Raw genomic sequence first — 27,508 nt, 5'->3', positions numbered from 1 at the left:
TACATCCAACAACCGAACATTTCCACTTATCCTCTCGTAACTTCGGTTGGACTACAAAATCGCAGCGAGAAACAAAAATGGCGGATTGCTCGAAATGTCGATGTCCTAATTTGGCAGTTCCGCTGAGAATACTGTGACGTCATTGTTCAAAAAACGTAATAGAGAATAGAAAAATCGAAACCGATCGCAAAATATGACCAAAACAGAATATAAAGATATCAACGGAGCACCTGAAGAGACTACTTTGAACTTTTCTGTACTTCTAAACACTCTAAATATACAACAAAATGCATTTAAGGGCTAAAAAAGTGGATTTAGCATGATATGTCCCCTTTAAGTTGTCTCATAAGAACTCTATCACATTAACTAAATCCTCATTTCCACAGTGCCCCTTGGTGCCGGTACGGGTCAGGTCGGAATCGGTTGTTGTGCATTTCCACTGACTCAGAACCGGTACCATTGGTAACCATTTCTCGCTAACCCCTCCACTTGGGGTACCAGGCACAATGTGCCGGCTATGAGGGGGAGGAGCTTCAACACTGCCATCTGCTCATTGGTCCGTGCCAACCGCTGTTCTCCCAGCAAGCCCGCCATTTCGAATCAGTTCTTCGGCAGTAATCAGTTAACTTTTTTGAAATTGTCCACGTATAATGGCGTCACATCCTGCGTGATTACGCAACCGTTCATAACCCCGCCTACATTTCAAACCGTTTCCCATGTAATGGAAATGCGGCACTGATATGGGTCTGGTTACGGATAGCCGACCTCACCCGACCCGCACCAGCACCAAGGGGCACTGCAGAAACGAGGCTTAAGGCATCACTGTCAACAGTAATGGAGCAAAGCATGTTGCAACATTCAGTTGCTTTGAGAAACGGAAATACTACAATTTTCCAAGTGATTAGTTCAGTGTTCACCCAGAGCTGATGGAGAATTCTGTCATTCTGAGCGAAGAAGGTCATTTCTCAAACCAATATTAAACTTTGGCATATACTTGCAGATAAAATCAAATTCCTTAGTTTCATTTGTAACCCAGGCAAAATACGATGCACCCCCTTCCCCTCTTTCAAACCACATGTCATCCTGTTCCAAGCAGCTATGAACACGGCTCTCTTCATCTTAATCACAGGAGTGAGCCTGTGGATGTTTTTAAGTGAGAAGCCTGTAAGGAGGAGGTGGTCTCTCTCTGTGTGTGTGTGTGTGTGTGTGTGTGTGTGTGTGTGTGTGTGTGTGTGTGAGTGTGTGTGTGTGTGTGTGTGTGTGTGTGTGTGTGTGTGTGTGTGTGTTTTGTTCTATAATTTTATTGGCTTTTATTCAAAGAAATAATTTCTTAATTATATCATCACATAAGATCAACATACAACTATTTGCGCGCACGCACGCGCGCACGCACACACGCGCACACACACACACACACGCGCGCGCGCACACACACGCGCACACACACACAGTGGCGGCAGAAGTGTGTCCTATGTGATTCATCCACCAGGGGGCGGAAAATGATGATATGTAACTTCTTTTAGCCATTCACATCATGTTCACCTTCATCATCAGAACCATTATCATCGTCACCATCAGAACCATATTCATCTTCATCATAACTATCATCATCACCATCAGAACATCGTCATCTTTATCATAATCATCACCATCATCAGAACCATCATCATCATCAGAACCATTTGAACCATCTTCATCATCACCACAACCATCATCGTTATCATAATCACAATCATTGTCATCATCAACATAATCTTCATCATCATTGTCATCATCATCTTCATAACATCCTCATCCTTATCATAACCATTATCATCATCTTCATCCTCACAAGCATCGTCATCACAAGAATCTTCATCATCATCATCATTGATCTCAGTGTAAAGCCTCTGTTTTCAAACGAAGCGTAATAACAGAGGTATCCATGGTAACCACCCACGGTTGTGTAGCAGGACATTATGTTTACGAATGAAAGTGACTGAGCTTCAGTCACTCAGCCTGACTTGAAACTCGATTCAACCTGTTTCTCAGCACAGGAATGAGGTGGAAAAGGTTTCCTGCAGGAATGTGGAAACATCTTCTCTCTAACTATTTACACTGCAGTCTGCCGCCTGTGACTTCACAGTCCAGTCTGTATAAATGAAGAGGAGGTGTACATCTCCTCCACAGAAGGAGAGGAAGAGGAGTCGTAGAAAACACAAGGGTTTGAGAGGAAAGAGGCGATGAAGATGCTGCTTTGCTCCTTGCTGCTGTGCATCTTCACTCAGGTAAGTCCTTTAAAAGTCAACATGTGCAGCCAGCAGCGGTCTTTCTCTCAGTTCTGATGCCGTCACAGCGTCACCAGCCTTCAGAGCAGGAGCTTAATCAAAGCATCGTTGTTTCATATCTGATGAATGTGATGAACGTGATAACGATGAGAGACGTTGCAGACTGTGCTTTAAAAGGGATCAACACTGTGACGGCTTTTCAAGACTTAAACATGTTTATTCAAACTGATTTTAGATCACACAGCCCAGTTTGATCTCAATAATGACAACTCCAAATGTTTCTCCTACTTTCACTGAAAAAGACTGAACTATTCACATTAAATTCAATATATTTCTATAAAACCTTACTAAGTTTGCATGTTTGGAAGTCTTTGCACAATGAAAATGCATCACAGTTTTTCCTTAAATATTTGTTTGTTTCTCAGACTGATCTGATTTTGTTTTTAATTCTTGGGGGAGAGTTTGTGCTCACTCTTAATAAGATGTCTCCATGACTCAGCACTTTTATTAAAACTCCACTGTTATGCAGTCCAGGAGAAGTCACTCATGTTTGGTGCTGCTGAGAGAATGTTCCCTTTGTGAGTGATGTTACGCAGGTTAAGTGAGGGAATCCTGTACACTTTGTTTTTTGTTAAAGAAGATGTTTTAGAGAAAGACAGGACAGGTTCAGGACAGGACATGCGGTGTGATCTGATGGTTTACCTCTAAAGTGTTTGGGCCTAATTCAAATCACTTTAGAATCTGAGAATGGCCGTTCCTCTAAGCCTTTAGGTCTTTAGGACATGTTTGGAGTGTGACTGGTTGGTTTGATCTGGCTTCATAACTCAGCAGAGCTGACTATTATATAAAGAAAAATAATGCAAAAAATGATGGTTACAAAACTCTGTGGAACTCCTTAACTCAGTTTAGAGATGAAGAAAGGTGAATCTGTGCTATGTGATTGAAAGCACCTCAGTGTTGCTTCTCACTCGATGAGGACTTCAGGGCTCCGTCTTGAGCTCGTCTCGGTGTCAAGCAGTAGACTCACTTTTCTCTCCACCATCTGGGAAAGTTCCAGAGAAACCGTGAGGATTTGGTTTCCTCCCTCTCTGCCTTCTTGTTGAGGTCTGAGCAGCAGGTTTCTCTTCTTCCTGTCTCCTCAGGTATGCTGTCAGCTGTGTGGCGGGCCCTGTCGCTGCCCACCCAGCCCTCCCGGCTGCCCGGCCGGTGTCCCGCTCGTCCCAGACGGCTGTGGCTGCTGCCAGGTGTGCCCCCGGCAGGAGGGCGAGGCCTGCACCCGGCGCCTGCCCTGTGACCACCAGCGGGGGCTGCAGTGCGACTACAGCGCCAGCTTTCCTGACGGGCCTGGACAGTGTGTTGGTGCGAGCATGAAAAGGATTTTTACTACTCTGACACAAACCCAAAGACACGGATGTAGGACAACCTGCAACAGGCCGCACAGCAGGGAAGTTACTGAAGTCCAGACGCACAAACAGAGCCTGGACCTCGAGATAACAGACATACATAGATGAAATGCAGTTTTTGTCATTTTACACCTCAGAAACTTGAAATTGTATGCCACATTATCATTATTTATATCAAACAGGATCATATTTAAGAGTCATATTATCCAGTTTTTTAACACTTGCACATGGTCTCCTTGGTCCAAAAACCCTTTAATCAAAGTTTATAGCTTCTCCTTAATTTTCCTCCATTTGAATATTGGATCATAGGATCACAGAATCTGCTGTGTCTGTGTGAGCTGGACTGACTCCACCCACACATGCTCATCTTGGAAAGAGGAGGAAATACTTCCTCTCGTGGTGCCATATGCCAGAGCAGAGCAGCCTAATTGTGGGAGGAGTCAAAGGGGGGCCTACCTCGACTGGGATTGGCTAAACCACCGGTGACACTATATAGGGTTTGATTTCTGATTGGCTCGTTGGAGCAACACACTTTTTAAAACCTGAAACAAGCCAGGGAGAGAGAGGACAGACTATCTTCACTTCTGGGGCGTCAGTCCAGGTATGGGGACAATAAGTACTGTTGGAAAACCTTTAGAAAGTTAATTTTGCATAATATGACCCCTTAAAGGACAATGAAGTCAAACTCACTTTAGCTGAGAGTTCAATCTGTCATTTTCAATATTATGATATTTCCAGTGACTACCTGGTGTAGAATACAAAATTACTGTTGTGCTGCACCTAAAAATGCAACAAATATCTTGACTCTGATCTGATTACATCTTTCACTTATGAAAGCAGCAGAATCTCCAGACAATGAAGTGGAAACAGAAGTTTCATGTTCATCCATCGATCTTTTATACTGTTTAATACTGTTCAGGGTAGCGGGTTGCTGGAGCTAATCCCAGCGGACTATGGATGTAGCCAGGTACAGTACACCTGGACAGGTCTCCAGGTGTCGTTGTCCAATCACACGACCAACGAACAGAGACAGAAAACCACACACACTCACATTAACACCTCGGGGCAATTTAGTGTCCCTAGTTAATCTCACATTTTTGACCTGTGGGAGGAAACTGGAGGAAACCTACGCACCCACAGGGAGAACATGCAAACTCCACTCCCAAAGGCCTAGCCAGTATTTGAACCCACAACCTTCACGCTGTGAGGCAAGAGTTTGTTACACACTGGTTTCGTCTGTTGTTGCAGTAATGTTTGGTGGTGCTTGACATCACTTCCTAAGAATTTGATGCTCAGGCTTTCACAGTTATTAGTTTTGTCTCTGCATGTTTGACATAAGTCATCACTTGCTCAGTAAGCCGGTCACTTCCAGCTGAAATTCATCTGCAGGTGTGAACGTGCTGGGCTGTGAGCTGGCTGGCATGAAGCTGGAGGAGGGGCAGGTTTTCCAGCCATCCTGTGCCCTGCTGTGTCGATGCCTGGGTGGAGGACTGACCTGCGTGCCCTTGTGCAGCGATGGCCTGCGAGCGTTCAGTGACACGCAGTGCCCCAACCCTCAGCTGGTTCGACTCCCGGGACAGTGCTGCAAGGAGTGGGTGTGTGAAGGCCTGGACAACACCATTTCCTCCAGTCTAGCCGGAGGTAACAGAGTCTCACCAAACCCGGCTTTTTTAGAAATGTCATCATGATGACAAGTGTTCCACTTGTATATCAAAAAGTTCAATCGTTTCTCAACTAAAGTTTGTTTTTCATTGCAGCTAATTATTTCTAACAGCACTGCTCACAAAGGCAATTCAAATTCATATTATTAAAAAGGACATTTAAAAAGAAAAAAATTTCTGTGAGAAAAACAGCGAGTGCGACTCATTTACTTGTAAAGCCTGTTTGATAAATAGCTTGCCTGTTCAATACATGTACGGTTCATCAACTCTGTGTGGAGGGAAAATTCAGTCAGACAACAAAATTATATCTCACTTTAACCAACAACACAGATACAGATATTGTCATCTGTAATTCAATATGATTTATCATGAATAATAAAATATCTCATCTACATTCAAAAAGAGACACAAAACTACAACATCTCTGTCTCTTTCAAAATAAAAGCTTTCATAGTGGACAAATAAAAATATGAATTTTTTTAGTTTTTTCTCGAATCATTCTTTAACAAAATCTTTTTGTAAATGAAAAGGTGCTTCAGAGCTCTAATCTGCTGAAGTTACTTCCGAACATGGGTCAGTGTGTCTTTGTGTGAGCTGCTCTTCTATTATTGTGATGAAGTGAAGTGATACTGATGCGAGGGACATCTGGATGGGACACGTGTGAGAACTATTTTTAGACGACGCTGAGAAGCAGTTTCCACTTCAGACCTCAGATGTGCTCCATCTCCTGACCCGTCCACTCCTGAAGACCGTCCACTGCAAACACTTTCCCTTTGATGAACGCTGCCAACTCCTTCCTGTCTGCTGTTTCTGTCCAGCTGTGCTTAGGCGTCACCACCACGGCGGCGGGCTGTCCGTCCCCCCGTTCGGCTCCACATCCAACTGCATTGAGTGGAGCTCGGCCTGGACTCCCTGCTCCCGCAGCTGTGGTCCAGGTGTGTCCGTCCACAGCACAAACAAGAACCGGGCCTGTCGGCTACAGACTGAGACCAGACTGTGCCAGGTCAGGCCGTGCCAGGCTGTGCAGCAGGCTGCGGTCAGTAACACACTGTGAGAAAGACTTTAAAGGTGCCATATCATACAGTTTTTCACATTGTTGTCAGAGGTCCAACAACATTGAATTCAAAGTGTATTTCCCCAAATTCAGCTTTGGTCCTGAATTTCAGCCAGTATAAAAGTCCCTCTAGTGAGCTCTGCTGAGAACAGGCATTTCTATGTCTGTACCTTTAAATGCTAATGAGCTGTGTGTGTTCTGGTAGCCTCTGCGAGGAGAAAAAAATGACACCAGCTTGTCGTTTTAGGCTCTGTCCAAAAGAGGCAAAACCATCTTCTTTCATCCCGTCATTCACAAAAAGTTCACGTCCACACAGCACCATGAAAATGACCAGAAATGATGTAGTACATATGCCAAGCCTATAAGTGGCACTGTTACTGCCACAGAAATACATCAAAAATGGGGAAGAAGACACAGAGTATGCAGAAATCCTCGTATTCTCGTATCCAACATCTTACCTGGAGCAGGTCGTCCACCATTGTTGAGGTTAAGTCATGTCGCAGAGGGTCGCAGGTCTATCAGGTCAAGAGTTGGGGCGGTGACATTTTCATTTTTATCAAATGTGTGTCTTGATCTTTCAAAGCTGTGGCAGCGTTTTCAAATTTCTCCAATCTGAACCCGTTTTCAAAACGACGTCATTTTCAGGCTCTTAAAACGGATGAATGGCCAAGAACAATGATGTTACATGAAACCGCATTGTGGTGTGGACAGGGCCTTAGAAGGCAGAGCTCATCTACCTGTGAAAGGGTCAAAGTGAGTATCCATTACCAGAGGGAGGGGTTATTTCCCTATATGATGTCAAGGAGGGAAAATCTCAGATTCACCTGGAAGAGCAAACATTGAGGGAGATGACGGACTCTCTTCACTTCTGGGGCCTCATACAAAGGCTATAGGGACACATATTATTCTTAAAAAAAAACATTAGAAAGTTTATTTTGCATAAATATGGGACCTACTCTGCCTCCCATTCTATTTTCTCGAAAACCTAGGAACCTCCTGTAAGCAGCACTCTGAGAACTCTGTTGGGTAATATGGGACTAACAGCTCTTTAACCATTTCACACTAAATGATGGTCGCTGCTGCATGGTGCCCCAATGTTTACATCTGATCATATAAAAGTAACCGGGCCCGACAGTCGCACATTAAATCATCCGAAAAGTAATAAACTGTCTGGCAAAATTGAAGAGTGATCATCAGATTTTATCAAAGGAGAAAAACAATAATTTTCTTATTGGAACATAGTGGGGTTTTAAACATATATTTGCACAACATGGCCTCACTTTAAATTATTTGGCTGGTCCTTACATTTCATTTAATGTGTATAACAAAATTACATGGACAGCATGAGCATGAACAGGGATTGCATGTTGCATTTATTTATTTATTGTTTGTTTGGTTGTTTGTTTTGTTTATGGTTCAACAGCTAAAAACACATCACCTTATTACACAAATCAGTATTAATGTTCATGGAGCTTTTATATGAAATGATCACTGTAAATAAAGCTGAGGCTAAAATGTTACAGGAAGTGAAGGAGTAACATGTAGATGTGTTGTGATGGTCCACGAGCACTACGTTCTCCTCTTTCAACGTTTCCTCGCTATAAACCTTCTAAAAACACTCATGAAAGTGACACAGTGGTGAAGAAATGGGGTCGTCATGGTGGAGCAATGCTTTGCGTGTGTGTGTGTGTGTGTGTGTGTGTGTGTGTGTGTGTGTGTGTGTGTGTGTGTGTGTGTGTGTGTGTGTGTGTGTGTGTGTGTGTGTGTGTGTGTGTGTGTGTGTGTGTGTGTGTGTGTGTGTGTGTGTGTGAGTGTGTGTGTGTGTGTATAAACAGTTTGAATGTCTATTAAATTGTGTGATGATGCAATCATCTGCGTATTTAGATTTATTTTAGATTTACTATCCTGTTCATATGCTTGGACTCTTATTTGAGTGCATGGTTTAAATTAAAACCACGGAAGAGAAGTGAAACTACCTTTTCTTAAGATATATCAACTCATGTGATGTTACTGCCCTTGGCATCAAGAAGAAAGCGGGGAGCTCGACGGGTGCAAACGTTTATTTTTCTTTTCTTTCAATGTTCTTCAGAACAGGCACCAGCACCAGTACCAGCACCAGCACCAGCACCAGCACCTTGCACCGTGAAACTGCAGGATATTATGAACAAAAAATACATCAGTTCACTTATTTCATTACATTTCAATGGAATTCATTACAATTCATTCTAACAACAATACACAGTGCCCGACTCATAATAACAAACAAAAAGACGCGCTGTCATTGTACACACCTCGCTTCGCCTACCAAGGGCTCAAAACACTGGTCCTCATTTCCTCAGTGATTCCAATACTCCAACAGAGTTTGTCTTAAAGGGGACATATCATGCTAAATCCACTTTTTTAGCCCTTAAATGCATTTTGTTGTATATTTAGAGTGTTTAGAAGTACAGAAAAGTTCAAAGTAGTCTCTTCAGGTGCTCCGTTGATATCTTTATATTCTGTTTTGGTCATATTTTGTGATCGGTTTCGATTTTTCTATTCTCTATTACGTTTTTTGAACAATGACGTCACAGTATTCGCAGCGGAACTGCCAAATTAGGACAAAGATGGCCGAACAGGGTGGAGTTGAACCGAGTGTCACCTCTGCAACCTGGAGAGGAGGGGGGGTATGAAGTGTCTCATTTGCATCTGAAGAGACCGCCCCAAAACAAGTTGCTCTCAGAAGCACATCAGAAAAGGGGTAGAAAAGGGGCCTGTGGAGCTATAATAATGAGGAATTCAGACCCAAGCATTGCAGTTCCGCTTTATATAGACCACAACTGTATGATTTATATGTAAAAAGGAAGGATTTAAAAGCATGATATGTCTCCTTTAAGCAAAAACACAGGGCAACACGTGTATGTCACAGTTTAATTTAAGGCGTTTCTGTGACATCTTTTGGGATTACATACCGATTATGTTTTTATAGCAGTCGCTCCTTACGCGCTGCTGTCAAGGCCCGTCAGTCTCGGTGTGCGTCTATTGTCAAAACCCGCATGTGACGTCACAATTTGTAGGCAAGTTACAACCCGGAAACATGAATTGTCGGCAGGGTGAACCCCAGAACATGAATGAGAACAAAACAAAAACAATACTGTAAGTGGCCATTTACATGTGACATTACTTGTTTTACATTAGAATAAAAAAGGCACCCAGAGTTCCTGGCGTGACTAAATACCAGCATGTATGTCAGACAGTCAGAGTAATGGACATCGCACAACACTGTGGGAGAGAATCTATAAAAATACATGAAGCATGCTGCAAAGAGAGGACATGTCTTGTTTTTGTGCTTTTTAATGTATGTTATTTAACTTTCACTGACTTTCTCTCCTCTTTCACTACAGATACATTCATTACATTCATATTTCACCATCTCTGATCAGTTTACATATGCCTGAATGTGTTGTAAATAAGTTTGCTTTTATTATATATAACTAAATGAACCAATAAAGGATTGGTCAAAGGTCTCTCTCTCTCTCTCTCTCTCTCTCTCTCTCTCTCTCTCTCTCTCTCTCTCTCTCTCTCTCTCTCTCTCTCTCTCTCTCTCTCTCTCTCTCTCTCTCTCTCTCTCTCTCTCTTCCCTCTCTCTCTCTGCCCCTCTGTGTGTCTCTCACTATCTCTCGATAACCACTACACTACTGAAACATCTCCATCCCATAACAAGTATCAGCGCTGAGTTTTTCTATGAACTAAACGAGCCGTGACCTCTGACCTCAGCCATGAGAGACACATTGGTTTGTTTCTGTGATTGTGTGTTCCAGGAGGCGGGAGTGTGTGAGAGCAGCTACAGTCCACCGGTGTCGGTCCACCTGGAGCTCCAGGGCTGCTGGAGCTCCAGGACGTACCGCCCCCGCTTCTGTGCCCTGGCCTGTCCCGGAGGACACTGCTGCAGCCCCGCCCACACCCGGACCACCGAGGTGCTGTTCCTCTGCCCGGGAGGCCGCCTCAGCCTGCAGCAGGTGATGATGATCCAGTCCTGCTCCTGCAGCGCCTCGGCCTGCCCCCACACACACACCCTGCCCCGGCTCTGAGGGGCGAGCCGGGCTGGCCCCGTCATCCAGAAAGTTGTGAACCTGACAAGAGACAACAGCTGTTAGATCCTGTGCTTCCAGGTATCAACCAGCGACTCAAGTAAGCAGTCATCTGTAGGCAAGCTTCATAACCCTACTTGTTTTATTACGTGTTTGAGCCCATGAGCAGAATAGACGGCTACCGCGTCAAGTCAGGGGTCATGTGATTTATGTTTATTGCCGCCATATTGGAAGACAAACGCTGCCTTTCAGCAGGGTTCAGTGTTTGACAGTAGTCTACTATAAATGATAAACTGTCACTAATAACCCGGTTAAAGTGTCTGTAAACACTGATGGAACAGCTGCTAATTACACGCATACACACTCACACTCACACTCACACTCACACTCACTCACACTCACACTCACACTCACACTCACTCACACTCACACTCACACTCACACTCACACTCACTCACACTCACACTCACACTCACACTCACACTCACTCACACTCACACTCACTCACACTCACACTCACACTCACACTCACACTCACACTCACTCTCACTCACACTCACACTCACACTCACACTCTCACTCACACTCACACTCACACTCACACTCACACTCACTCACACTCACACTCACTCACACTCACACTCACACTCACACTCGTTTGTCTTTCAATATGGCGGCATATTTTTTACTTCTGGTAATGATGACGTCAGTCGTAGAGGTCCACAGTATACAGTGGCTTGCAAAAGTATAAATGTGTGAATGTGTTTCATTGGATTTGATGTGTTAGACCAACACAACGTGAAGTGGGAAGAAAATGATACATGTTTTTTCCTTTTCTTTTTTAAATGAAAAAACTGAATATTGTGGAGTTACAAACATTTTTTTGTAAAAATTTCCTCTCCCTTTACTCTGATCCCCCTAAATAAAATCCAGGTCAACCAAAAGCTTTCAGAAGAAATCTTATGAATAAATAAATCCCAGCTGTGTGCAATAATCTAATCTCATGTAAATCCAGCTGTCCTGAAGGCCTCAGACGTTCAGAGAACATTTATTATGAAGACTGAAGAACACACCAGACAGGAGGAGTTAAAAGCAGAGTTAAATTATAAAATAATATGTGATGGAGCACCGGATAATCCATCATCCCAAAATGAAAAGAGTATGGCACAACTGCAAACCTACCAAGACGTCCACCTACTGAAGGCCGGGCAAAGAGAGCATCAATCAGAAGCAGCCCAGAGGCCCTGGTAACTCTGGAGGAGCTGCACAGATCCTCAATCTGTCCTCAGGACAACGCTCAGTCTGCACTCTACAAATCGAGTCTTTATGGAAGAGCAGCAAGAAGAAAGCCATTGTTGAAAGAAAGTCAGAAGAAATCCGGTTTGCAGTTTGTTACAAGCCATGATGGAAACACAGCAAACGTGGAGGAAGGAGCTCTGCACATCACCCTGAACACACCGCCCCCACTGTGAAGCATGGTGGAGGAAGCATCATGCTGTGGGGCTGCTTTTCTTCAGAGTTGATGGAGACAAAAACAGGACGATCTTGGAGGAAAAACTTTTTGAGTCTGAGGTTCAGGGTCTCCTTCCAGCAAGGACAAAGACCTGAAACATCCAGCAGAGCTACAATAGAAAGGCTCAGATCAAAGATGTTCATGTGTTCGAACCGACAAGTGAAAGTCAAGATCCAATTGAAAATCTCTGGCAAGACTTCAAAGTAGCTGTTCAGATGCTCTCCTTCCAATCTGACTGAACTGAAGCTGTTTTTGCAAAGAAGAATGGATAAAAGGTTCAGTCTAGACTTGGAGCTCTGATTGCAGCTGAAGGAGGATCTATAAAGTATTGACTCTGGGAGATGAAGACTTTTGCAAGCCACGCTTTTCAGCTTTGTTATTTGTTAAAAAAAATAGAAAACCATGTACCATTTTCCTTCCACTCCAGTTTGCGTTTGTCTATCTCAATAAAATATATTTCAGGTTGTAATGTGGTAAAAACGGAAATGTTCTGGTCGAGTAATTCTTTCTGTACCGTGACTCAACTCTTTAGTAAAGCCAGCTTTAGAACTAAGACTCAAAATTTAATTCAGGAAAAAGAATCTTGATGAAATGTTGAATGTCCAGTCAGTCTGTGTGAAGTTGTGGAATGTCCACCTCTGTAACTCAAACCACAATAAAACTAAAACGTTTAGTCTTATTCAGAGTTCTGTCAACCTAAACCAACACTAGTGTTATCACAGCAGCCTCTCTTGTGAAAATATGTGTTTCCGGATCGTCTCCTGATATGTTGTAAATGTGTGACGGTGGTTTATCGGTCATTCATTATGTCAATGTTGCTCCTCAGTCTCACTTTAATACTCAATAGTAACTGTGGTGCTCTCTGCTCTTTCACTGTTTATGTGCCAGCGTTTAACTCTTTATAGTCCACTCAATAATAGTTGTGAATTTAAACTCTGAAGTGATGTGGAAGAAAATTTTAGCAACATACCACAGATAGTTTCATACAAGAAAAAAAATCACTAAAAACCTCCTGAGGAGCCAGAGAGCCCCGATGAAACATGAACTTCTCTTCATAATGAGGAAACACAGCAGTACTGTTACAAAATACCAGAACTCGTACCTAAAATATACGAAAAGAAATATAAATAACAATATATTAACAATATATTATCAATACTAATGAAATGTGAGCATGAGTTACGGGACTGAATCAATCCGCTGCACCAACTTGGATCAGGAGTTTCTGCTTTTATAAGATATATTACCAGAATAACACCGTTGTGAATAATTGGCATCGTTATTCTTTGACTATTTACTTCATTCCACCGCTGTAAGTTCAATAGAAACTTTAATGGATGAATGAATGAAGTTACACTGTGTTTTTCCTCACAGACCTGGATATTGTTTGTTTTGGAGCATTCGAGAAAAACCTGAATAAAACTCTCAGTCATTTTCTGCATGGATTTTTTTTTTCTTCTTCTAAAGTTAGATCTCCCGGCCTGTGACTTTAAACTACGACATGGTGTAGTGAGTCACGTCTGTTTCTAGTCTGTCTGCAGTCCAAGAAAAGAGGCAGAAGCTGGAAGTGTCACCCTGCAGACGGAGGAGATGATGCACTGACTGAGCTCTGCAAACCTTTTCCATCAAAACAGACGTGCTTTTCATTTCATACTCCAAAATATGAGAAGAGACCAAGGCTCATATTCTATTGTATATGTAGGTTGAATGGTCATTTGTTTGATTTGTTTTCTTCATTTTCCCGTATTTTAGCAAATCAATCTTGTTTAAGCTTTCATCATTTTAACTTTTAAAAGACAACTTTCTTTTGACAACAAAGCCTGTCCACATTGAATGAAACTCTAATTTTGTCTTTATTCAGATGTGTTTCAGTTCATATGACTAAAAATGTGATTGATTATCATCTGAAGTGAAAGGCAGAGTGGAGATAACAGTGAAATATAAGACACATCATATGGTTGAGAAACTTTTTTAATTCAAATTTTTATTGTTTCCCTCATAAATGTCCATGACATAGAAACATCAAATACATTCAAACAAAAGTATGTAAATTCCATGAGATACAAGGAGAGAATATATTAAAAATAAATGGAGAAATACAAACAAGTAGTATAGTAGGTGAGGTAAAATTAGTCATAGGGATAACAGTAATAAAAGTAAAGCCAAGATAACATTATACAAAGATAAAATAAATGATCTGAACTGAAACAATTTTTTTCTTTTAATTAACCATTTTAATTAACCCCCACCCTCCCACTACAATCCACCGCCCTCCGGGATGTAGCACTGTACATTTATATCGTATATATGTTAAGTTACACTCCTTAGTCTGTTGGTAAACCGTGGATTACAAAGTCTTCTGACCAGCAGTCAGTCAGGTGAATAATGACTAATAGTTAGAGACACGCAGGTTTACATCCGTCATATTGTGGCTGTAGAGGTCTAACCTTCACTGAAGCTCTTCTGCTGGTGGTGGTTTACACTTCCCCTGGACCATTTCCCATATCGCTTTAAGTTTTTTCATTTCACAAAAACACAAGAACACAACAGCATTTCAAATCAGAATATGATGATTTCCAAAACTATTGTAAATTTGTTTTCCCTTGTATCATTTCTATGTAGAGAGTCATTGAATTGACCATTCAGTCCAGTCGTACTGACAAATATGAGATTGGTCAACATCAAAAGAAGAAACTGCTCTTATTAAATGACAGATTACTTTTTTTATGTGCACTTGAGTGCGTGAACAAGTCATTTAGTTACCTGTGTTTATTTGATATTGGCATCAAGTGCTGCAGTATTGCATGATTTGTGGACAAATTGAGGCTGTGTGAGACACTAAACAGGTCATTTCAATGTTTCTGCATTAAAAAGTCAAAGCGGCCTGGTTTGGTTTGATATCACACGAAAACCTGCCACTGCAGGTGGAAATACTCTTCAAGCTGCTGTATGCTCAGACATCACTCTGTTCCAGGTGAAAGTGTTTTCCAATGCTGCATATTCTTCTGGACTCACTTGTGTTAAATATGCAACCAGGGTAGGCACATTATCTCAGTTTCTCTCTGATTCATTGTATAAATGTACCTTTGATGGCTTGAATCTCGTTTAAAGGAAGTCTCCGCGGTTTGTCGCGTCATGGCACCGCTGTGGAAGGGAAATGTGAAATGGGCGGGCATTGATTTGATTCCACACTCGTTTCGATTTCGCTTACATCAGTCGATCAGATCAGATCTTAGAGATGTGTGTGGTCCGGCCACTCGGGAGACCATCCTGAGCGACAAAGAGGGTTAAAACGAGCCGAGACGCGAGAGATGTCTGAGAATCCCGCGCGTAATATGACGCACGGGGCTTGCGAGGGAATCAACCAGAGCTTTACGCACGCCTTCCTGCCGCCGGTGTTCGTCCTCGTGTTCGTGGTGGGGACGCTGTCCAACATCTGGGGTCTGCGGAGCGTGTGCACCAGCTGGAACAAGATTGGGAATATCAACATCTTCATGTTGAACCTGGGGGTGGCGGACCTGCTGTACCTCTTCACTCTGCCCTTCCTCGTCAATTATTACGCGCTCGGCAGCTCCTGGCGGTTCGGTCAGCCTTTCTGCAAGATCACACGCTTCTGTTTCAACCTCAACCTGTACGGCAGCATCGGCTTCCTAACCTGCATCAGCATCTACAGGTACCTGGGCATCGTGCACCCCATGAGAGTGATGGGGAAGATCCGGACTGGACACTCTCTGGCCATCAGCGCACTGGTCTGGGCTTTGGTCGCCATCCAGATCATCCCTGACATGTTTTTTGAAAAGAACGATCAACGAAAACCACATTCGTGTTTTGACACTACTTCAAACAACCTGACCAGAGGCTACCTGTCCTACAGCATCGGCTGGACCGTCACGGGCTTTGTGCTTCCTCTCGTTATCATTTTGATCTGTTATGGGCACATTGTTGTGGTTCTGGCCAGAAAGTCCAACGTCAACCCGCTGCTGAAGCAGCGCTGCCTGAAGCTGGTGGTGATTCTGGTCATCCTCTTCTCCATCTGCTTCATCCCTTACCACGTGTTTCGAAATCTCAACCTGAACACCAGGATCCTGAAACTCGACGGGATCTGCCATCACAGTTTTGATGACATTTACATCGCGCACCAGGTGGGGAGAGGTCTGGCTTGTCTCAACAGCGCCATCAACCCGCTGATCTACATCGTTGGAAACGATGATTTCCTCATGAAGCTGATAAACTTCGGTAAACAGACTCGACGGTCTGTGCTCGGCCTCACAGGTGCCATCATTTACCGCAAACCGACGGAGGATTCACGGATAGACACGCGCGTCAGCTCAGAGCAGGCGGACGAATGAGACGCACGGTGGAACCCCTCCTGAATCCACACGCACAAGCTGAGGAGCACACTGGCTGCAGACTGGTTATAGAGCGGCTGCAGACTGGTTGCAGACTGGTTATAGACTGGTTGTAGACTGCATGTTTGTCGCACAGAGCAAAGTTCGGCTTCAAGTTTTCGCTTCATTCCCCTCCAGCTTGTGGAGCTCATGGCTCAGTATTGCGTTCAGTTTTGAACCAAAGTGCTGTTGATATTCTGTACGTGTGTGTGCTTCTGTGTGTCTGTGGTTTCAGGAAGAGACCAATCTTTGCTTTGTGCACTTAGAGATGTGAATAGTTATTTATATTGTGCAGACTTTGCACTGTTACAGGTGAAGTGTTACATTTATCCAGTCAAAGCTGTATATCTTTCTTGACTCAACCCTCAGAGGGTTTCACATGTGTTGAGCATGTGGCCTATGGGCATAAACCACTCCCTTTAGTTTGCATTGGTCAACCTGATTTGTGTGATTTCTGATTTGATTTCACATATTACATAACAACATGAGATCCTGGAGAGACTGAATTGTACCACGTGTCCCTGGGGTGTGCAACAGATGTTGAGTGGACCAACATTGAATTAATTTTTCTCTTCTTTTTTTTTCTTTCTTTTTTGATGTTTCTGATTGGTTTCTTGTGGTTAGAACCAGACATATATCCCTGCTGCAGCTTTGACAAAGTAGCTTTGATATTACAGCCATATCCTGAAGGTGAATTCTTAATAAGTTGCAAAAGCCAGCAACTTTTTTTTTCTGTGTTAAAGATGGCTCACTATTGAAATTTCATATGTTCTTGTTCAGGTTCTGTCCAAGCATAATATATGTAAATGTTTTCATAATGTGTTTACACTCTGCGGAAAAATAAAGATTTGGAGTAGGTTAAAATGTATATTTAAAGGTTTCTATGGTCATATGTGGCCGCTTGATTAAAGGCTGAATGAAAAAAACAGCATCAGGAAGACTGAGATGTGGAACATGTGGAATTTTTCACATCTTTTTAAAAGAACCTTTATATGAAATAAACACATAAAAAGAAAAACCGACAAATTGTGAGTAATTTTAAACAATTACAGAAATTCTGTAAGTATTTCAATATTTCAAACCTCTGAAAACAATTATATACTAAATGAAGGTCTTTATTCAAGACACAGTTTAATATTTGTTATATTATTATATTTACATTTATCATGTATGGTGACAAAAATTGAAATTAGTAAATGTAAAAACCCAAATATTCAAATAAATGTAATAGAAATCTAGATAATGTGTATGGACCCAGGTTGAGATTATTGCAGTCAGAAGAAGGCAAAATCCGGGGATTTACAGCAGAACTGTGAAGAGTTTGTTCTAATGACTTTAGAAAATAAACTCAACTAGAGCATAAAGTGTAAAGTACAAGTGAGGCTGGGATGTGAAAGAAATGCTAAATGGATGCCTCTGATGTTCTTTAACACTGGTTCAGCAGCTCTTCAAATGCCTTTCATATTCACCCATTCACTCCCCACAGCTAGGATACACTCCAAGTAACCGATTCCTGAACTAGTTCGGTTCCAACATAACATCAATAACATCAGTGTGGTACAAAATTACACTGATGCTAATAAAGGCATCAAAAAACAACCCATATTGGAATAGTTATTGTCTTTGCTGTATTTCTAAGTGAGTTGTAAAGTGCGGCTGCATTGAGAGGACTCATGCCTCCATTGACAGAATCAGCTGAGCCTCCTGCTTTATGTTCAGTTTGATGAAACTCGGGGAGACGTAAGACGACTGAATTATGTTAATTTTGTAGCATTAACTTTATGATATCGTTTCTTTTTTACCGACAATGTAGATGTAAGACGTTTGACTATCACTGCTTCTGAGTCCTCATTCTGTCTCACAATAAATCAATTCATTAGAAACAATGGAATGCAGTCAAGCATGTGGAGAAAACTGCAAGGGAGTTCTGTGGAAGTTCAGTCTTAGTGACACGTGGGCGAGGTTTCTACCTGTTGCTTTAAAAAGAAGACAGTGCACTTAGTGAGGCCACAGATTGTCTGGTGGTAAGGTGAATGCATTGAGTTCGACATGCAGCAGCTCTGCAGGAGATGTTCATCTTCAGGTTTACAGGTTCATTGTCACTTTTTATACCAAAGAGCTTGATTGTGGTTAGTCCGCAAGAAGTCAGTGAAACATTCAAAACATCACATGTGGTAACAGGGACAGCAGAGTGCATCGTGATGCAGCGCACTTCAGGGCCTCAGCTGCTGTTTGGCTGCGGTTCAGTGGAAGAAAAGATTCAGATCAATCAACATCTGATCGTTGTCGTGGAAAAATTGTGATTCTTGTGTAGCTGATGAATAAAGTAAAGTCTGGTGAAATATTTGCCATGTTTGCCTTATAACTTGAGCAGTTTTATCATATTTATTGCTTTTAAGAAGTCTGGTGCAAGAATTTATGTTTCCAGAGTTCAAGAAAGTTTAACAGAGTCTCACACACACACACACACACACACACACACACACACACACACACACACACACACACACACACACACACACACACACACACACACACACACACACACACACATACACTCACACACACACACACACACACACACACACGCTCCTTGCAGCTATTGTGTAAACACCCTTTAACTAAGTGGTTACCATTACATCATCGTACTTGGCAGACATGGTGATAGAGCTTATTGGACAGTTTGGGGTTTGAGGAGTGGCGTTTGGCTCGGCAGTGGAGGTGGTAGTACGTGCAGATAAGGAGTGGCTGAGGAATTGGAGGTTGGACTCCATCCAGCCAGACATTAGTACACAGAGGGCGGTGAGAGCAGAGAAAAACTAAAAGCACACACCAAAGCTAAATACAGAGGCCTGTACTACGAAGCAGGATTTTCTCTTATGGAGAAAACTTCAGGGTTTAATTCTGGGTTTTCCGCACTTCAACGCTGGTTCACTTCTTGCCGGGGTAAATTAACCCAGTAATTACTCTGAACCTTTAACCTGTGACGGAGGTTATGTTCTGGAAGAGATCAACTAGAATGAAAGCTCCTCTTCTTGACTAATCAGATCTCTTGGGAAATGACCTACCGATTCTTAGAAGATCCTGATTGGTGCAGATATTATAAAAGGAGTAGTTAGGAGAAAGAGTTTTTATGGATAGATGCAATCTTTTTGTCATAATAAAATAGATCCTGGTCACTGAGCTTTGAAGAATGTTTTTGTTCTTGCTCCTTAAATTTTCCCAAGTCTGTTTTGCTCCACGAGTGTTGAGCTGGAAAAATGAGCTTAATAATATTGGTCACATATGACATAACTGCAGAAACATTAATTTATGAAACACACAACTACACGTGCCATCACGGTCAGAAGTTAATATTCCAACACAAAGCCACAAAACAACTCGATGGAAAATGTAAAGTAGAGGAAGGGTAGTGAGGAAGCTCTGAGCGAATCCTCTGTGCTGTAATAAAGTGAGATGGAGTGATCACAGTGCCGTCAGTTTAAATTGTCCGATGAATCAATATCATATAATCTCATGAAGTTTCCTGTTAAAGGAGTAAGAATTTCCTCCCAGCAACTGTGGAGATTTTAGCTTGGATCTCTATTTAGCTTCATACATATTTCTGAAGAATAATTTGTCTGCGCCTCCATTTCATAAGCTGCTCTGCAATTGGTCAGAAGCTACAAACCCCGCCCCTTTTATGTGAAGACTGATAAAGACTCTACGTTGAATTACCGAGTTGATAACCTGCTTTGTAATAGTGCTTATCACACATCTGGGCTTGTCAATAGAGAGATAATCAGGGGATGTGAAGCCGGCTTCATACTGCAGGCCGTCAGGCCTCTTCTCATGTCCAGGGTCAATAAACACCGTCAGTCCAAGCCGTCCTCTGTGGTTTCTAAAAGCAGTAATGAAGCTGTTTGTTTCATTAGTACAGTAACAAAGAACATACACTCTATTACCCTCCAGCTTTAGAGTATATTCCAGTCAGCACATCAAACATCTGACCTCTTTACTGTATTTTTGTGGCCTGCCCACCTGCCCAGGTGAACCTGAGCAGGACCAAGCAGGTATTAAACTGAACACGTGAAAACTGTGACGCACGAGGAGAAAAGATGGCCGATCATCTGCTTCCAGTGATTCCATGGAAGTGTTGGATGCTAAAGAGAGGCATCCTGTCCCTCCCATTCCATTGAAACAGCATCATGAAGCAGGAAGCCTGAGTTGAGGCTCATGGAGAGGTATTGACTAATGGAAGGTACCGGTGTGATCTGAGCTGGCAGGAACTCGCTGGCCCGGGCACAATGAGAACATATTTCCTCAGCCCAGTCTTGTCCTGGAACAATAAACAGTCTGTGGAAGCAGAGGTAGAATGATTTTAGGGCCACTTCTTGATTCTGGGATGAGAAATTCTGTCCTTGCCGGTCTGCAGGGTGCAGCTTCATGATCTCGTTATGATGCAAACTCTTTTCTTTGGAAGTCGTGAAATCCTTTGTCCTTTTATGGTAACAGTTTACGATCTTCTCACTAACTGGTGATTAATGGAACGTTTGTATTTTTATTCTAGTCTCAGTCAGATTCGTGCCAGCCTTATTCTTCTGGGTCTCTCTGAGAATTGTGTTGCTCAGACATTTCCTGTCTCTGTAAACACTGTGTGGTTAGACCAACAGAGCTTCACAATCACGCAGGCTGACAAGCAAAGACATTTTATAAAATCACAGATTCAGTTTTTCTCTCTCGCATCGTCCAAATGTTCTCGACAAGAAGCCTCGTTCGTCCCAGCACACCTGCTGGAGTTTGTTTTTAACAGCTTCAGTTGGATTTGAGAAAACTGACAGAAAGAAATGCAAACACACCCACCCACACACACACACACACACACACACACACACACACACACACACACACACACACACACACACACACACACACACACACACAAACAAACACACACGCAAGTGTGGGATGTATTTCACTTGTATTTGGTTCACATCTAAACATTCTTTATTGGAAACATATTTTCCATGTTTCTTAAATCAGAATCTCTCATTCATCTGTGTGTTTTGGGTAAAATATCGATCTGCTCTTCCCTCTGAACTCTTTCAACACTTGGAAGCTGATATGTTGTTGTCATGTGGAACGATCTTCACAGCAGCTTCAGCTGCGGGTCGGACTGAGGATGATGGGCGAGACACAAATGAATCAGATGTAATCTAATTTGCCATCCTCGGTTCTCAATAATGATCATTGAAGAGCATTTCCAGCCAGCTTCTGAGCCGTACGGTAGAACGGAAACACTTCAAACCACAAAGGACTACTAAGAAAGAATAAGGAAGAAAGCAGACTTTATGGATCCTAGTGGAAAGCTTATTTCTCTGCATTCAACTAATCTGTTCATAGTTAAACTTAACTACACATTATGGGAGCAGCCGTGGTTAAAGGTCAAAGGTCCTTCTCAGGAACTAACAGATTTAGCCTTGAGGATTGCTCCCCCTCGCCATGGCTTTCCATTACTATCTCTGCTGGTGCTGCTGTGCTTTCTCTGGGTGCATCCTAATAGTCCCTCCTATCTCCTTTCCTATCCACTTCTCCTTAACCCCCGGAAGTGTTTAAGTGGCGGCCATGATAAGGAGCGTTCTAATTCTCTATAAGCTATGAAAAGGAGGCTCAATGCTTCCTTTAGAACCTCCTTTAGCCTAGGAAACACCGATGCTTCCTTTACCAAAGGAGACCAGCTCATGCTGCCCCACAATTCCTTGCGACGACAACATTTAAAGGAACCCGCTCATCGGAGCGTTCAGGGAAACTCAGGATGACTGAAAAGGAGCAGATCATGTAAGTTACCAAAGCAATAATCTGCCTAGAACAACTTTAAATAATCTAAAACTCAGATCCCAACTAGGAATGTTCTGGATGCTGTAAAACCGACACAGTAAAGTTTTTGTGCAACTTATTCTCAGTTTGATTGGTTCTTTATTCTCCTGGCAGCAGTTTACCTTTAGTTCCTCTTTTCCTTTGATTTAATTTCAAACCTTGAGACATTTGAGTTTATATCGGTGCTTAGAGCCTCAGGGCAAAGTGGTAGAAATGTACTTTTTGTTGTCCATTTTCGGAAATTTGTATTTTTTTCACCACAACTGACATCACTAACCTTCGCCGCTGTCAGATTATTATTACGCCACCTAGTGGAAGTGCAGTCTGACTGTCAAAACAACATGATCGTCTTTCCCTAACTCCTTTAGGAAGCCTCCTAACACCTTAACCCCGTGATGTCATCCAGGGGGTTAAGGTAAAGTCGATAGAAAAGGAGATAGGAGGGACTATTCGGAAGCATCCAGTGTGTTTTCAGTTTCCTGTGTCTTCCCCCCCTTGTGTGTCTGTGTGGTGGGCGGAGTCAGCTCGACCAACACCCAGACTGAGCTGCACCACTGAAAGCCATCATCATCATCACCACCTCCATAAAGACTCTGGATCATCCTGCCCTCACCGCCAGATCGTCAGTTTACCTGACGTGATCCTGTGCAGCTCCTCAGCTAAGCTAAGGTCTCGTTGTGAGTGTGGATTTTCCTGCCCTCGGCTTCAGCCGCCTGACCTCCGCTCATCCTCCACCTGCTCATCCTCCACCTGCTCCAGTTTGCTACGACTCACAAATAAAGAAAGACTCTTTGCTCACCTACTCTGTGACACTGAATGACACTGAACTGTGACAGCTGGTCCTGATAAACATGAGAAAGTGTGAAAATGACAAATACCTTGAACCGCGCACGTGCACACACACACACACACACACACACACACACACACACACACACACACACCACTTCCTTCACACTCTTCTCGAGCAAAGCGTAGAGAGTAGCATACTTTGGTTTCTAGTCTTTTGCACACGTTCAGCAGCGTGTTGTTACTCCTCGTCATTTTCTGACCGAAATGCAGGAACACACAGATTAGTGCTCATACATTTGTCAGGTAAACAGTGGAGATGCTCAGTGGGAAACTGTCAGTCTCACAGGTGACATAAGCTTAGAAGGAGTTAATCGTAAAAGTTAAAACATGTTTTGTTGATAAATCGTTCTTGTTGTGTGTTGGTCAGAGATCCTTTAAGAAGACAGTGAAAGGAAATGTACAAAGGATTTTTATTATTATATAAGAGAACATAGAGAAAGAGGACCCCCACTGCGGTGGTACAGCAATAATCAAGCAAAAGGTTTATCAGACTATATCCTCATTTAGAAACAAATAATAATTCATACGTTAATTTGCTTCCTCGATGGCTGAGCCTGGTGCATGGTATTTAGCAAATTGAATTAACTGAAACCCATGCAACCATGATCAGATCCAGATTTTTGCTGCTAATATGCTTGGTTACTTTATTTTCTCAGCTTTTTGTTTTCTGTTTATGACGTTTTGTTTCACTTTGGATCTATTAGAAAATAATAAACACGGTTGAACTGAAACTTTTTGGTAACAAGCTACAAGAACGTAATATACTGTAGATTATCTTTGAAATCCAGACTGTGAAGGTCTGTCCTGAAGCAGTGAGACGTGGAGCTGGACCACAGGGCCACGAGGCAGCGGCACTATTCAGGACAGAACGGAGGCAGCTTCTTGTTTTGTTCATAGTGAGCTGCAAAAAACAGACGGGATGTCTGTGGGAGTTTAGTCCACTAAGAAAGAGGCCCGATGGCCAAAGTTCAACAGTCAAACATGTCACGTGAATTTAACATTAAACATGCCAGTGATTTGTCGTATGTAGGAAACAACTGTAACTTTGAGGATTTGATATAAAGGTGAAAAAAAGTTGCAGAAATAAAGATTATTTCTTTGAGTTTGTCATCTTTGCTCACATGGAGTTTTATCACAGAAACTGAACTGCTGGATCACTGAAGCATTTCACGGTAACAAACGCTGAGGATCACTTTATGCTATAAAGTTTATGGTCTTTATCTCATCAAGTGATAACACCAACTGACCTTACACACAAGGAGTGTGGCGATCTTTTCAAAAATAGGAAATACAAGCTCGCAAATATTCAATATGATGCCACTTTGTAATAAGAATGACTTGTGCTGGTTCAATTCTTCTGTGAAGCGTGATAAAGTTAATAAAATGTATCTCATTTTACAAGGTAGATAATAAGAAGCGGGGTTTAAAGGGTTAACTTTGAGGCTGAGGTTCAATTGCCTGACTGATTAAAGTGTCAGTAAAACAGCTGCTGTCTCACTCTTGTATTGAATTAAGAAACAGTAACTGTCACAGCAGAAGAGTGTTTGTCACAGGGCCCACCTGGGCCCTGTGCTTCTCTGCTTCATCCTCTAAGACAGGATATGGCTTCCTCCTGCTCACCTTGTGCAGTTTCACTCATATTTCAGAGCTGATATGTGAACGTGACAAATGGCCTTGATCTGAAACCAACATGAGAGCACAAAGAGAGATCTGAGCTGTTTGTTGACATGAAATTTGCACCTTGTGTTTCTTCTGTTAGTGATTTAATGAGGCTGGTGTGGTTTTGTGCTCAGTCTGAACATTTTCAACAGGCTCAGGGAGCAAAGTCAGCAAGATTAACGCCACTAAAATCAGTCGTCAATGAACTCAACTGGATCATTAAAATTCATTAGAAATCCAAGACAATAATTTACAGTTACAAGAAAGACGACAAGACACGACACATGACACGATACGGTAAGATACCAGCAGCTCAGTGTTGCACAAATACTTAAAGACATTTAGGATAGTTGCACACAAGAGGACAGACTATGTATATATCAATAGATAATTAGATAAAAATATTTGTATACATTGTATACACATGGAAATACTTATGGAAAAGTTTACAATGTACATTGACGATAAAATTCTCACAGTAAATTTTATTTCAATGTCAACCAAGGGAAAGTTTTGTGACGAGGATTTTCAGTTTCACTGTCTTGTATAATCAAATTACAGTCAAACTCTCCAGCCAAACACAGTTTCCACTCATATCAAACACATTTGACACAATTCAGAATTAATGAATGCAAGTAACGGAAAATATTCACTTTTGATGTTCAGAGGCTGTTGTCTGATGTGACTGAAGGTCGTGTGGCTCTGAATCTCCTGGTTCAGACGAGCTGGTCTCTGTTCAGAGATGACACATTTCACATCAGCTCTTAAATGTGTGAGCCTCACAGTACCCCCTGCTGACAAAAAGTAGGAACTCCCTCCAGGCCCTGGATTAGAATCAGGTCTATTGTGACACATCATCAGTCAGATTTTAGTTTAGCAGGTCCAGAAGGCCTCTGGACCTGTTGGAGGATTTAAATACGCAACATTTGCTGCTAATTAATAGTCTTAAGAGAAGCACAGCAGCGTTTAGGTTGATATCTTTTAACTTTTGTGCAAGTTTTATGGTAAAGTTTGAGCTTGGGTCCTGCTTATTTAGATTTTCTCTTACTGTGATTAAATTGGAGGAATAAAACCTCAAAGACTGAAATGTGTCAAACGATTGATTGTAACCAATCAATGCCTTTGTCATTATTCTGATCATGTTTACCAGTGAAAAGAATAAAGATGTGAGAAATATACAAATAACCTCAATAACAGTATCAGGTTAGTGAGCTTATCTGGTAACTTTTGCACCTCACTGGTTTCTCTTGAACTAACAGCGGTAAACTGACTTTGAATTGTGACAAAAATAAAACTTTTGTCATCAATTAGGAGAACAGAGAACTTTTTTCCTGCTTTCTGGGTTCTTTTTGATAGAATGTAAATGCAAAGAATTATTATTTTGATTATTATGATTAAATGTTTTTGTCTGAATGCCTGTATTAATTTGCAAAGAAGAAAATAATGCCACATTGGAGGTTATTTATTTATTTATTTATTGGTTGATTGATTGATTGATTGATGGATTGATTGATTGATTGATTGATTGATTGATTGATTGGTTGATTGGTTGATTGGTTGATTGATTGATTGATTGATTGATTGATTGATTGATTGATTGATTGATTGATTGATTGATTGATTGATTGATTGATTGATTGATTGATTGATTGATTGATTGATTGATTCTGTTCTATTCGGTTGTGTGAATTATCCATCCAGTTTCTCCCGTTTATCCGTTTCCGGGTCACGGGGTGGCAGTCCGAGCACTGTCACCCAGATCACATTGCACTGATTAAGAACCTTCCTGCGGGGGGTGAGACCACAGAGATGTGTGAATTATCATTGTTCTTTATTTCCACATTTAATATAATTTCTATGAAAAAAATAAAAGAAGACAAACTTCCAAGAGATGCCAGTGGGGAAAACCAAGATGGCGGTGTTGCGGGCGCCGCCATATTTGTTTCTGGGTCGCCGCCATCTTGAAATGGTGCTATGCGGAAGCATGGACGGGAGAGGCTGCCAGTGGGGAATCCAAAATGGCCGACAATATGGCTGCTTCCTTGAGATCGCCGCCATATTGTTCCACCATTTTGTTCCGAATCACCACCACAGCGCCACTCTCGGTGGGAGGCGGTAGTACATGAAATATGGCCGCTTCCTGCAGGTCGCCGCCATTTTGTTCCAAAGCACAATCACAGCGCCACTGTCGGTGGGAGGCAGGAGTGCATGATCCGCAGTGCGACCGCACTTCTCCAGAATTGAAACCCCGCCAGTGCTGTATCAAGATGGTGGCTTACGGGCGCTGACATACTTGTTTGCGGGCGCTGACATAGTTATTAGCGGTCGTCGCCATAATGGCGCACGGTCAGCGCCATACTATTCTCAAAATTGAAACCCCGCCAGTGCGGTATCAAATAATGGCGGCGTAAGGGCGCCGTCATACTTTTTTGTGGTTGCCGACATGTTTGTTTACGGTCCCCGCCATACTTGTATGTGGTCGCCGCCATATTTAAAAGGCAGAATGACGTCAGTGGCTAAAGTTAAAGTTGGCTAAAATGTCCAGTTCTGGGAAGCACAAGTACAGTGGAAGGTACATCCAGGTAGATTGTATCTGAATAAAGCTCAGAGAGTATTTATAATGTCCAGAGCCAAGTGGATTGAGGAAGGAGAAAACACCATCATATTCATTAATTCATTTTCTTTCACTTCTTCTGAGCACTGTCACCCAGATCACATCGCACCAATTAAGAACCTTCCTGCAGGTGGTGAGCCCACGGGAAGGTGGCGCCCGGCGTGGAACACG

At 42.3% G+C, this 27,508-nt stretch overlaps 2 protein-coding genes across 2 annotated transcripts; both read left to right on the top strand.

Moving 5' to 3' along the window:
- Positions 1–2,140: 2,140 nt before the first annotated feature.
- On the top strand, positions 2,141–10,455 carry LOC308108970 (CCN family member 5-like; the record flags this gene model as incomplete). The annotated part of the gene is made up of 5 exons (XM_080462302.1): positions 2,141–2,267; positions 3,410–3,626; positions 5,060–5,311; positions 6,150–6,367; positions 10,186–10,455. The coding sequence occupies exons 1-5, from the start codon at positions 2,223–2,225 to the stop codon at positions 10,453–10,455; spliced, it is 1,002 nt and encodes a 333-aa protein (XP_080318428.1). The 5' UTR covers positions 2,141–2,222.
- Positions 10,456–15,162: 4,707 nt separating this feature from the next.
- LOC308108399 (P2Y purinoceptor 1-like) lies at positions 15,163–17,345 on the top strand. The gene has a single exon (XM_080461275.1). It carries the CDS (start codon positions 15,280–15,282, stop codon positions 16,315–16,317), a length of 1,038 nt encoding a protein of 345 aa, XP_080317401.1. The 5' UTR covers positions 15,163–15,279; the 3' UTR covers positions 16,318–17,345.
- Positions 17,346–27,508: the final 10,163 nt, after the last annotated feature.

Source organism: Lipophrys pholis (genome assembly GCF_963383615.2).
Source record: "Lipophrys pholis genome assembly, chromosome: 4".
Taxonomy (NCBI): domain Eukaryota; kingdom Metazoa; phylum Chordata; class Actinopteri; order Blenniiformes; family Blenniidae; genus Lipophrys; species Lipophrys pholis.
This window is presented reverse-complemented; position numbering and strand designations above follow the sequence as displayed.

Coding starts and splice junctions, on each gene's coding strand:
- LOC308108399 (XM_080461275.1), top strand. CDS start 15,280: ATGTCTGAGAATCCCGCGCGTAATATGACGCACGGGGCTTGCGAGGGA.